The sequence below is a fragment of the Amphiura filiformis genome, chromosome 4 (genome assembly GCF_039555335.1).
Source record: "Amphiura filiformis chromosome 4, Afil_fr2py, whole genome shotgun sequence".
Lineage (NCBI taxonomy): Eukaryota > Metazoa > Echinodermata > Ophiuroidea > Amphilepidida > Amphiuridae > Amphiura > Amphiura filiformis.
Genome location: NC_092631.1, coordinates 67122919 through 67136617, shown reverse-complemented (window position 1 = coordinate 67136617; position 13699 = coordinate 67122919). Strand labels below are relative to the sequence as shown.

General features: G+C 38.3%; 1 protein-coding gene across 1 annotated transcript; it reads left to right on the top strand.

Annotated features, from left to right (window-relative positions):
* Positions 1–10985: 10985 nt before the first annotated feature.
* Positions 10986–12081, top strand: LOC140150335 (putative beta-hexosaminidase). The gene is made up of 2 exons (XM_072172343.1): positions 10986–11256; positions 11764–12081. Exons 1-2 carry the CDS (start codon positions 10986–10988, stop codon positions 12051–12053), a joined length of 561 nt encoding a protein of 186 aa, XP_072028444.1. The 3' UTR covers positions 12054–12081.
* The last annotated feature ends 1618 nt before the right edge of the window (positions 12082–13699 follow it).

Genomic DNA, 13699 nt, shown 5'->3' with positions numbered 1-13699 from the left:
CTTAAATTAAAGTTTAAAACGTTCTTCCAGAATTAATACGGTAACTATTATTAAATAATTCCTAACATCTCGGACAACACGCCCCCTCCCCCAACACACACCCCCCCACCCCGGGGTACCCCTACACCAACAACCACATACCAAGTCTTGGCGAAAGTCTACCTTGCACAATGCACATCGTGCACGCGCGCGTGCACCATCCGGCATTGTCCCGCTAAAATACACTACCCTATTACGAGCAATGTAATAGCCCGTCAATCATGCACAGTGGTTGCTCCTGGAAGGAAGATTATACCCGATGTGACGCGGTTGCTCATGGAAGACAAGAAGGATTATACCCCTTTTCCAGATTCCAGCCTGTTTCAAAGAGTGTTAAGGGGGAGCTAGGTGGTGCATGCTCCCCCGGGGGGGCACTCAACTTTAGAAGTGACGGGAAGTAGGGGCCTATCGGTAACAAAGCGTTATTTAAAAAAAGGGGTCATTGGGTACAAAGAAAATAAAAAAGGGGGTCCATGGGTCTAATATTTTGAAAACAGGGGGTCATTGAGTATAAGATTTCCAAAAAAGGGTCATCGGGTAGAAAATTTTGGAAAAATGGAGCAAAATTCTGAAAGTTTCGGCATAATTGTGAAAAAATGGAGCAAAACTTGGAAGTTTCGGCATTATTTTGTTGCATTTTGATGATGCTCTGCTAGAAAATCTAGAAAAAAAGGGGGTCATTGAGTAGCCGCAACCAAAAAAAGGGGGTCATTGGGTAGCCGCAACTAAAAAAAGGGGGGTCATCGCGTATGACTTTAAAAAAGGGGGGTCATCGGGTATAGTCGACTTCAAAAGAGGGGGGCCTATTGACAGGCACATACCGTCACTTCCAAAGTTGAGTGCCCCCCTCCCGGGCATGCTCCCATACTCCAGGCAAGGGTGAAAATAAACAGGCTACGGGTGTGGAGGGAGAAGAGGAGTTGAAGAATGTTGAAATATGCTCAATATGGAGGTTCCAGGCCAGGATAGATTGTTAGAGATGTGATTCGAAGGAATTGGACAAACAAAAAGCTTTCGATAACTTACGACTTACTGATTTTATGTTAGGGTCAGGCTGCGTTAGGGCTGGAGCAAGGCTGTAGCAAGGCTGCCGTGGGGCTGTAGCGGTGCATGACTGGGGTCTTTCCGCACATTATACTACCATTTTGTGTTTGAGCATTTTTGCCTAAATTTGATCTCACAGATGGGATTCATAAAGTCTTTGTTATTCTAAATATGTACGTATACTTTTACATACTCAACATATATTTAGCAGTTATGAGGTTTAACGCCAACCTTAACTGGTTATAGCTAAGAGTCGCTTTCAAGGAGCTTAAACATAGAGATGAAATAGATTACGTAATGCATTGTTCCTTTGTGCCGATTTGATTTGCCAACAAGCTATTCATAGCTTGTTCCTTTTGTTCAGGATAAAAGGTCATCGAAAAAATTCCTTTGAATCCTATATGGAATCCTACATATCTTTCGACTCTTTGCTGTGTAACATGCTAACTAGATATCACAGATAGTGCAAACTATTCTTTTTCTGAAACCTCTAAGCTAAGCGAACAATTTGCCTCAACTTTTACGAAAATTGGAGCAACTTTGACTTTTGACCCATACACAACAAGCAACCTGTGACAACAAAAACGACCTGTGACCTTTTGTGCCCCATAACTTCTTAATGATAGATCGTACACGCACAAATATTACATTTCTGGGATCCATGGAGCCAGACTAGTCCGACGAGTAGGACCTTTTTTTCAAAGTTATACCAGACTATACTCAGCTCAGACTATGATCACTATATCACATTGCGCCAGAAAGACGAATCGCGAAAGTCCAGTGACCGCGTCGCCCGCAAAATTCAAAATTGTAAACTTGATCTATTTATAAAACCTAGACGCAACGTTCCCGGAACCACCGCTAGGTGGCAGCACACGACGAAAGCTTTGATTGAACACCTTAATTACTTTCATATGGAAAAACCAGGTAATGCTCTGAGATGCCCGAGATATCTATGATGTAGCCATAATTTTGACATTGTAGCGCATGGAGTGCCTTAGAATGGTTTCAAAAGGGTTGGAAACGCTGCGTGACGTCACGGGTCTATACATGTACAGGTAGCCGGGTATAGCCCCCCTTCATCTGGCCAGAGGCCACCAACGGCACACAGTGTCTTCGACCCTATATCTTCATGGCAGGAATCGCCATGGTAGATTAAATTCACAGCCACGATTAGCCATTTGGTTCAAACCTTTAAAGCTCTTTTAAACTAATAATTAGTCGAGGGACATAACTAAGGCTACTCACAATAGCCGGGTAATCGATCTTGGTTGTGCGTGATTAAGCTTGTATACCCCATTGAGGTCAATGGTCATCGACTTTTATACTGCCTACAGTGAGTGCAGCTGTACTACACGCTGCACGCTGTAGTCCATAACAGGACCAACGCAATATAAAATGGTCAAATTTTGAGTTCAAAGCGCACGGCCAATTTTCAAAGCGCATTCTAGCGACTATCATATCTGTTCAACACGTATTTCCAAGTTTATGAGACCAAATCTGGTTTCTTGAGAAAAAAATCATGACGGGAGATATTCATCATTTTCTAACCCGGTATCAGAAGATTTTCGTCTGATATCAAAATAGTGCATAGCAATTCACGTGTATCGATCCCGTGTATTCATTTTAGTGTCCCTTCTGCACCAAATAATTATTAGCCAGGCGGTGTCGGTGTGCGGCATCTATCTCTAGTTCCGACCCGGGGGGGCCACTGGTCATTGACAAGGGGGTATCATGCGTGGCCAAAAAATCACGTAAAAAGGGTCTTTTTTCACGATCAGGCACTGTACGTACGTATCGTGAATAGGGTGTCAAAAACATGGAAATTAGAGAAAAGGGTATCTTTTTCACAACAGATTTACGTATTTAGGGTCCGTCCAGACTCCAGTCCTTCATAAGTTTCATGTCCTTCATGTTTATCCCTAGACTTGACTGTGTAGTTCTCTGTTTAGTCTCTTCTTTAAGTCCATAAAGATTGCCGACTTCGCCCAGCTGGCCCTGTTAATATTTTTCCATTAACCCATTCAATGCTACACAACTCTACAACATTCAATGGTGATGTACACATGCAGTACATGTACAATGTCCATTGTACATGCACAGCACGTGTATACTCTGATTTTAAGAGTTTCAATTCTCCTTTATAAAGTCCAAAGTTTCTCATATTTCATTTAAAAATATTTTTACTATTATTTGAATTTTCTATCTTGTATTATGGATAAAAATAAAGATTTTCAAGCTAATTTTCATGTTGTATACAATTATTTAACCACAAATATCTACGGTAGAGGATTGATTGACTTGACCTGTGACCTATTATCCACAAAATAAATAAATAAAAACATGCATGTTATTATCGTCAAAAGCATCATATTTTTGTCAGAATTTTGTCACAATAAGTGATCTTGATTTTATTTAAAAAACAAATTTTAAACTTTTGAATAAATTGTGAAAACATCAAATGAATATTAAAAGGTAAGATGGATATGGTGCAGAATTAAAATACGTTTTTGGATTGGTATCAAATTCTGCAGTCATACACGAATCCTGCAAGTCTTGGCTGAACTGATTGAGCACCATGCATCTCAGTTGCTATTTACCGACTTATTTTCATCCTAATACTTTATTCAACTTATGAAATAATACCACTATTATTCATCCGATTCCTTCCAGAAGTAGGCCTTAATTGTTGTCATTTTAAGCTTATAAAATAAATTATTAATATTATGCACTTTTCATCTTTTCGCAATTAAAAGCTAGGTCATAAAAAAAATCTGACCACTATTTTATGATTTTTGTCTCACTTTGAAACATGATTTGTAGGTCTATAATAATATTTGGAGGATGGAGAATAAATTGTCGAAACTTTAATAGGGCCTACAAAAATGATATAAAAACATTTCTTGACTTCTTTTTCTCTTTTTTTCTTTTCTTCATTGTTGTTTTTCTTAGTTAGAGTTTTGTAAATTTTCTTTTCAGTTAATTCCTCTTAGGCTCTCTGATACTATAAATCAGCTTAAAATAATGTAACGTTTATTTTATAATTTTAAAATAGCTCATATTCTGCCCTGGTAGCACTTGAGAGCCATTCTGAGTTACTATTAAAGAAATCAATGAAAATGGAGCTTCAAGTCCCGCCCGCAAGTCCCGGCTTCAAGTAGGCCTAGTAGGCCTATTACTTGCTTAGGGTGTCGAAAATATATGTTTTACTTGCTAAGGGGTTAAATAACGCCAATACTTGTTTAGGGTAGGATATTACACTTGTTATACTTGTTTAGGGGTGTATTTTCAGTCGTTGCACATACTTGTTTAGGGTGCTTTTTGAAACTCCATGGCCACGCATGATACCCCCTTGTCAATGACCAGTGGCCCCCCCGGGAGTTCCGAAAAACTCACCATGTTTCAATGATCTGTTATGGTGATACACACAACAGGTGGTCGCTGCCAAATCAAATGGGCGTGACATTTGGAAGGGTTATTCCATATTTGGGGTGATTGCATCATGGTTTCATGCAAGCAGTGACCAGCTTTCAACCAATGTGGGGGGCAAGCGACGTTTATTGTAGGACCTTTTTTTCGGGAGGGGCGGTTAGTGGATTTTTGTGGTTAATCTTTCTTGAGCAAGCAGAGTCATGGTCATAGTTGGTAACTAAGAAAAAACAGGTCCTACTCATCAGACTAGGCCAGACGCATAATTTGACATGTTTGAAAGTGTTATTGGAATAAAATTAATATTTGCCTCCATACGATTCTATGGGGTCATTTGGGGTTTTTTTAGGGTTACGGTCTCAAACCCGGTCTCAAAATATTGATTGGCAGACAACAGATTCGAGTTCAGCATTATTGAAATTAACAAAAATAAGCTGGTTGGTAATTATAAGGCAATAGGTGCTAAAATATTAATAACAAAGAACGAGCGACCTTTGATCAAGCATAATTATGTGAAACATATCATTTATAGAAAAATGAATTTCTAATATGCTCGACAATCTACTTGTGATTGTATTGCTATCGTGTTAACTACACAGTAACCTGGATAAAATCGAGTAATTACCAAACTTTGAACAGTGCTTTGCACTCGGGGTTTTCATCTTTTTGTGAGCAAACAGCGTTTTCGAGTAATTTCGACCCTTGATGTCAACATCAACTCATATCGTCAGGAAAGTCACTGGCCTGCAAAATATTGTATATAAACCCCGGATATAAACATGATAAAAGACATATCGTGGGTGTCGTAGCACGATAAAACTCTATTCATAATCCAACAGATAATTCGTTATACCATTTTCCCGGCATAGGATGACTTGAATGGAAATATGATGGCTTATGGAAACTTGACACTCCTCGGAGTTACACTCTTAATTGGTAAGTATAGCCTACATAATTATGGTTAAAGGAAAGTGGCCCGATATATTTGGGAAATAGAATTCTTTAAAACTTAGGTATCATAAAATGTCGTCCCTTTCAAGCACTCATGCAAAAAGAACACGTAAATGTTTTTGTATGTGACTAATTCCTTAGGAATCACTGCCTAGTCTACAGTGTTTTATTGATAATAATTATCATTGATATCAAATGAAAGACCCTATTTTTTCATTAATTGAAGGGAGTTCCATATCGGTGTATTTCCGAAGATATCATCAAAAAACTGTCGAATTAGCCTCAAGGTGAACGTGGTATACCACAGTCTGCAGACCAATACGATAGTTTTTTGATGATTTCTTCGTAACAATACCGATTGTGGAACGCCTAATTTCAATATGTTGATGAGAGAAATATGAGCTTTCACTTGATACCAAAATCTGCATTTTGATGGGGTTAAGTGGGGATGGGGCGGGGGCTTTTACGGGATCTTTGACACTCCTCCTCGTATTAATAATTATGTATACTGCGCCAAACACAAAAAATCCTAATTTTAAAACGAAACTATATTTGGATAAATTTGTTTTTTAATCCTACACATTATGACACCCCATTGAATTGAATACATTTGATTAGGCGAAGGTTGCATTTTAAAAGTGACAAACTGGCCTATACATACGAAAAGATTGCACAAGCGCAACAAGGAAACAACAAAGTTTCTTCAGTCAAGCTTTACTTAAAGCAATAATTCTGTGCTTTTTACAACTTTATTTTATTTTTATTTCTTTTGTTCCGTTTTCTTTTGTTCCCTTTGTTTTAAATTTAAATACATTTTAGCCATCCACCACTCTCAAACCAGAAGTCTAGTCCGTGGAATTTTGAATAGGCCAGGTTTTTTTACTAAATGGACCTTCGTCTAACATGTCGAATCAAACGCTCTGTAACTTAACTTCTTGAGGTCGCATTGGATTCAATGGGGTGTCATAATGTGCAGGATTAGTTAGCGCAACTATTAAAAAATATAAATTAGCCAAATTTGGTTTAGTATTAAAATTAGGATTTTTTTCTAAGTGTTCATGGGCCCCTAACCATGGGCTGTGTTCCCCCATGCCAATCCGAAAATATGCATGGCTTATGGAACCGTGGCACTTCTCGGAGTTCCTCTTTTAATTTGTGGGATACAGACCTACAGTCCTGCGCGAAAAGGTTGGGACAGATTGTTTATTTAACGCATCCCCGCTCCCTTTATTCAATGTTGAATGCTGAAAAATAGTAAGTGGTTGCACCCAATGTCTGCTCCAACATTGTTTCCATGCAGGTGGTGGTGGAGGAGGAGGATTTAGCAAGTACATAACATTAGCCAAACGTATCAAAACAAAATAAAACGCGTTTTTATGTGAAGAAAACACCGCCGGGCATACAAATGTTAGTGAAATTTGCTGCCCGATTTCAACTAGACTACGTTTAAAGGTAATTCGGAATTACGTCCTTAAGCAATGGATGCATCTTGACGTAGAAATAAGATGCGCAGTTTCTTAATAACCTTTTATATAATACAACAAATGTGCATGCATTGCATACGACTTATTTGATATGACCCAAATAATACGACTTGAGTCAACAAGTGCTCACACGATAGAAGACAACAACCTATTGAAAATGAAGGCTATTTTGAACATGTATCGGTTTGGTGTGCAAAAGACACGATACCCAGTAAGACTGTAATATCTGCAAGCATTAGATATTCATTCAATTATTTGAACAAAAATAAAGCAATTTAATCATTTGTGGGCAACCTTTTTAATCAAAATTAGCCTTTCTTTTCAGACCGTTTCCGACGTGCCACGACTGTATTCGCTTTATCTAAACAACCAAACATTACATTTTAATAAAATATACTTGTATTTTGTAGCCCAGATTTAAGAGTATAATCATGGGTAATTTCAAGTTCCTAGCACGTAAAATAACAGAGATGTGACAATGGAGGTAGAACTTTTTGAATGACCCTCGTAGATATACTAATCTTAAAGCCATATTGTAACATTTCCTGAGGAGGACCACGTCAATACTTTTCATAACTTATTTGTACCCGATTGCACTGTACTTCAATCAACTAACCACAGAATACCTTGCAAAAACCATTTTTGTGGGAAAGAAATGCCCATCTATTTCTTATTGAAATGTTACAATATAGCATTAATATGAGTATCTCTTCCATGTACGTCACTCTTTCACATTTTAATGTTAAAATCATGTTAATGATTTAGGGGTTTATTAATAGAATTGAGGACATGGTCGATTGTTTATAATGTATTTCATCGTATTTTTAATATATTTCATCGTATTATAACAAACAATGGGATGTAACATTCTTAAAAACGCGATTTAATACCTTGTTTTTTCGATACCAAAATCGTCATGCTAAAGCTGCCCTGCATTACGTTGTTTATATCTTGCTTTCGACCAATCACGGGCGACAGCGCGTATGTATGAATGTGACATCAAGTATTGAGAGCATGCTATTTTTTAGTATTCAGCGCTTTTAGATAAATGATATGCTGCACCTTTATCTGTATAGTTTTAGGTTTTGTTTGCATTACATTTGCAGCAGGTGGTCTGATCATGGTCTGATGCTACGTGTGTTTACAGCATGTATCGAAAATAATGGCTAATATTTTTTCAATGTTGAATTATTTTCTCTTCTACAAGTAACATTGGATAGTAAGCGCCAATCCGGCTTGAAATGTGGGGGGGGGGGGATAGTCGTTGCAATTTTTTTATGCGTATTTAAAAAGAGAAATTGTGTGGGTAAAGTTCGGCTTCGTACGTGTTCCTCCCCCGTTTGAAGCGAAATTAATTTTCAAGGTAGCGGGCTATGACGTAAGTAAATTAAGCGGACACTATATCATGCTCTCATTTACTTGTGTGACACAATCACAATCAATTTGACAAGTTTGACATTAGCAACAATGAGTTGTACTATTATTTACCATAACAATGCTGCATAACAATATGCAGACTATTGTTCTCATTTCGGAAACAAAGCCTCGCACAGTAATTGTTACTATGCGTTTGCGTTGTAATATTTCATCCAACTGAAACTATAATAACTATAGCATTGCAATATCGCACAGGGAAATCAGATACATGAGTTTGTGGACGACTTAACACGGTTTATATGCTAGTCTCAGATTGATCACGCTTAAATTCTAAGCTCAAATTATTATTTTTTATTTTTAGCCCAAATATTGATATACATATGAATTGTAATATCATAATTAATTTACTAATATATAAAAAAAAAGAAGCGGCTGATTTTATCCATATGTTTAAGAACCATTAAATTTGTAATACTTAATTTTTTTTTTTTCTGTGAACAGCAACAGTATACGTTCTGTGCATTGAGAATGTTTATAGTCCCTTCTGGCAGTTGGTTTTTGCGGAATATCAATTTTAAACGTCTTATTTTCTCAAAAAGAGTCATTTTCATTGTCCTCATAATACTAGCTTGCCAATGATATGATGTTGTCCGAGCAATATACCTGACCTTTAACAAAATACTATAGAAGCAGGTAAGGGGTTCCTACCCTTTCAGATCAAACACTGAAATAATAGATTTCCTTTGTGCCTGATGGAACACTGTAAACAAAAACAATACCAAAATAATTATGTGAACACGTTGACCATACATTCTACTTTTTTGTCTTCTTGTTATCTAAATAGTTATGGTGTCCACACAGGTTGACTCTCAACCAAGCACCCCTCAAGAAGTCGTAGATTATCTCGCAAGCAATATAGATATCAAGTTTGACATCACAACTAACTTTGAACCCGAAGGAGATTCCCTCAGATCAAGAGGTACCATCACCTTCACCAACACAGGAAGCTCTGATGTGACCGATACGTCATGGGATATCTATTTCTGTTCTGTCCGCATATTTGAACCGAGCACTTTACGTGATAATCCAAGTATGGGTAAAATGCTTGGTAATACGAACCTTATGGTATATCATATAAATGGTTGCATGCATAAAATCAGCCCTACTGGTTCCTTCTCTGGATTTACGGCGGGAGTCCCCATCATTGCCCCATACGCAACGGCAGATTGGCAGGTTGCGCGTACAGATGTCAGTCCCAATTGGTACTTCGTCGCCACTGATGCGGAACCTAGAACCATTCTGTCAACTGCAGGACAATCACTCGATTTTGTCGGTGATTTTACTACACCAGAGCAGTGGAAACGTCAGGAGTATGATGAATTTGATCCATACACTCCTCAAGTCAGGTACAGAACAAACTTAATGCACTGACCATTCAAGTAGGCTTGCTCCCCACGCCATCCCGGGAATACGAGGACTTTATGGGGCTTGTAATTTTCTAATTCCATTTAATTGTATTCCCTGCAGACTGATGTAAGCAATGCATGCCCATCCTGTTGTTTTTACAGTTGCTAGATGGTTGCATGGTCGGGAAATTACACAATGTTACAAAACGCTACACTACCCCGTTTAGGGCGCACCATCTTAGCAAAAACACCCATTTACGAGTATAGTCATATTTCATTGTCATTCCAGGTCAAAACTCGCATTATTTTTTTTTTGCGTTATCAAGTTTGGACTTTTTTTTTTTTAAAATTATTACGTTTTGTTACCTGGAGAGATTTGATCATGTCTCACCTCCTTTTTCAACAAAATCGACGGTAATAACTCTTGTAGTGAGGGATCAAAATTTAACCACAAATTGCCTAATAGGCAAAACTCACTCTCCGGGAACCAAATACCACACAAGGTCATTTTTAGGTAACTCATTGACACAGTGGTGTTATATACTGTCTCTAGCTATAATGAAATCATTGTAATCTGGTCAACTCATTGACAGATCCGCGCCTCAGGAGGGATTTCAATTTTTAATCAATTCTCTCCAGGTAGTGAAACGTAATGGCGGCAGTGAAGCATTTTATAAAAAAAATCTACTTCCGCACTTTTTATCTGCTGCTTTTTAACTTTCATTTTTAAAAATCTCTAGCATCTACGGTTGCGTCCCGGTACTATTTTGAAACCCGATACATAAAATCCAAGATGATCTCCAATTTAATATGTAAATGAGATTTTTTTTCGCATTTTTCTAATTTTTTGGTCTCCAGTGTCACTTACACCAAGTATGAAGTTCCTAGTATGTTTAGTTTAACAAAATGATTTTTGGTGCACTTCTTCCCTTAATCCCTGGGCTTACATTCCCCACCAGTGCACCACATTTCACGGGATAGATTGGGAATTAAATATTGAATCCAGACACTTGAATAGTGCATAAATTGGACAGTAGTTATAGCCATAATGTACGATTTTATAATTTGAAATTGGATGGGTTTTTTGGCATATTTACACATGTCCCAACTTAATACATCTACATGGAATCAGCCAAATTCATTGTGTTTCTCAGGTTAACAGAACAATTTTTATAAATGTTTTAAATAGATATAATATGACTTTATATACGTGTTTTAATCCTCAGTACCAACAAAGACTAACGCGTTTTAAAATATGGCGAATGGCTACCTTTTCACACACCAGACGTGTTTATTCAAAATAATACACAGGATTGAAGGGAATTATTACATAATCGTATTTGTTCCTGTCCGAAGGTATGACCTAAACGCAGATGTATCGGACAATGGGGAAGCTCAAATACCTGTAATTCCAACTCCTGATGACTTCCAAGTGACTTCAGATGACGTAGTTGATATTTCTGAGGGAGGTTGGGTGATAGCAGCAGAAGGCAAAGATGCATCGAAAATTGGCGAATATTTGGCAGGTAAGTAAGTGTGTATAACCTATTTATGGTGATTATATTAATTTAAGGTTAGTGACTATTTTCAACTGTTCCGATTTGGTAGTTCACAGCATCCTGCTATTAATGGTAGTGATCTTTGGCAAACATTTCGTTCATTATTTCGTAGCGAGCGTCTAGAAGGATTCAAATATCACAGACTATGTTGTAAAGAGGGCTGAAACCACATCACCTTTGTAAAACATACAGAACTCATTAATAATAATAAATCAAACAAGTTTATGATTTGTAGGCTGCACTTCTGCAAAACATCAAGGTGTTATTTTTCAATAATATATTGATTTAGACAATGAAAATCGATCTTTTTGGCTGCCTTAACCAACAATACTTAGTCAACCATTAAATGACGTAGCTGGCTATTTGACGTAGGCTTAAGGAGAGGAGACTCAAAATTGGACGACGTCTTAAAAATGCCGAGAGTGTTTAATTGGAAAAAAAAAGATTTAAACTTTAATTGAACTTTTATTACAGACAAACTTGGCCTTCCATTTGTTGAAGAAAAGCCATCACGCCGTTATATAGAGCTTTCTATCGGAGATGTGCAGGACAGAAGTGGCAATCAAGTTGATAACGAAGAAGCCTATCGTAACGACATCAAAGTAACCAATGAGATCATTGATATTGTCGGAAAGAGTGTAGCCGGACTTCTTCATGGAGCACACACTGTGTTAAGTCTATATCAACACAGTACAGAGATGCCTGATGTTGTCATAGTGGACTATCCGAGGTTTCCTTACAGAGGTATGTTTGTAATGCGCTAAAAGATCTGGGAACAAAGTTCAATGAACTCAAGGGTATGAGTTTTTCTACCCAACACATTCAATGGGCATTCTTTGAGCACACGAACATACTTGATTATAAAGAAATCTGTTCTCACAAATTTGTACGTTCGAGATCACATTTGTCCGTTCATATACAATTGACGTAACAAAAGAATAAGGAGCTCATATGCAGGCATTAGGTTACAAGTGCCTTATAATTATACACCCTTTTCAGCCAAATCGATAACTAACTTAAGCTGAATTTATACTCCATCGCTGAGCGACGAGCGATTGGTATTTGACCAATGAGGTAGCGCACTTTTCCCAACGCAACAAAAATCGCTCCACCTCGTTGGAGCACCGAGACAGCACTCTTGGCTGTTCATAATACCATCCTCAGAGCTATTGATGACAACAGGGCTGTCTTTGTGGTGTTACTGGACTTGACTGCCGCATTTGATACGGTGGATCACCGTATTCTGTTGCAGCGGTTGAGCCAAGAATTTGGCATCATTGGTGATGCACATAGAGTGTTCCAGTCCTACCTTGAAAATCGCAGTAGTCAGGTCTTTGTGAAGGGATGCTATTCTGATAAGGTTCATCTGCCTTATGGTGTCCCCCAGGGATCGGTCATTGGCCCGATATTTTTCACCTATTACACTCATGCCATCGGGAACATTATTCGTAATCATGGCCTCCAATATCACCTCTATGCTGATGATGTTCAGCTGATTATCACCTTTAATCCTGCCCACCCGGGTGATGCAGCTTGTGCCTTGTTCAAACTTTCCAACTGCATCCATGAGCTCACAAGCTTGGCTCACCAGTAACAAGCTCAAGCTCAATATGGCGAAGACTGAATTTTTTGCTGCCTCTTCTGTTTATCACTACATTAATCTCAAACATCTCACCCTTTATTTGGATGGGTTGGAGAATTTAGGGGTCATTTTTGACCATGACATGAAGATGTCCAGTTATGTTGCGCATTTGTCCAAAACTTTGAACTGGCAGATTGGCAATATTTAAAGGATTAGGCGGTTCCTCAGTTTTGATGCGTGTACCAATGCGGTTAGGACTCTTGTCCTGTCCATGATTGATTACTGCTCCTCCTTGCTTAATGGCATCTCCCAGAAAAACCTCACCTGCCTGCAGCTTCTCCAGAACAAGTGCGCCAGACTCATTTTCAGAGAACCAAAATATACTCATACTTCTCCTTTGCTTCATAGTCTGCACTGGCTTCCAGTTGCTAAACGTGTCCAGTTCCGCACTCTCGTCCATGTTTATAAGGTTCTTGCTTCATCTACACCTGAATACCTGTCCTCCATCCTTCACACCCGTCATTCTGGGTACTCTTTGCGCTCTACTGCTGCCACTTGTCTTTCCATTCCAAGATCCCACAAGTTGGCTGGTGACAGAGCATTTTCCATCATTGCCCCTGTTCTATGGAATGGCTTGCCTTCCCACATTCGTGACTCTCCCAATGTCCAAACTTTCAAAAAGAACCTAATAACTCACCTTTTCACCTAATGTTTCCTCCCTCTTGCATTTTTCCTTTTCCATAGCGCTTTGTTTCTTCATTTAAAAAGCGCTCTCTAAATCTGTGTATTATTATTATTATTATTATTATTATTGGCTAAAACCCAATT

What these genes read in the sequence shown, in the direction of transcription:
- LOC140150335 (XM_072172343.1), top strand. Translation starts at nt 10,986, where the DNA reads ATGGCGAATGGCTACCTTTTCACACACCAGACGTGTTTATTCAAAATA. An exon ending in AATTGGCGAATATTTGGCAG is followed by an intron (nt 11,257 to 11,763) that starts GTAAGTAAGTGT and finishes CTTTTATTACAG; the next exon opens with ACAAACTTGGCCTTCCATTT.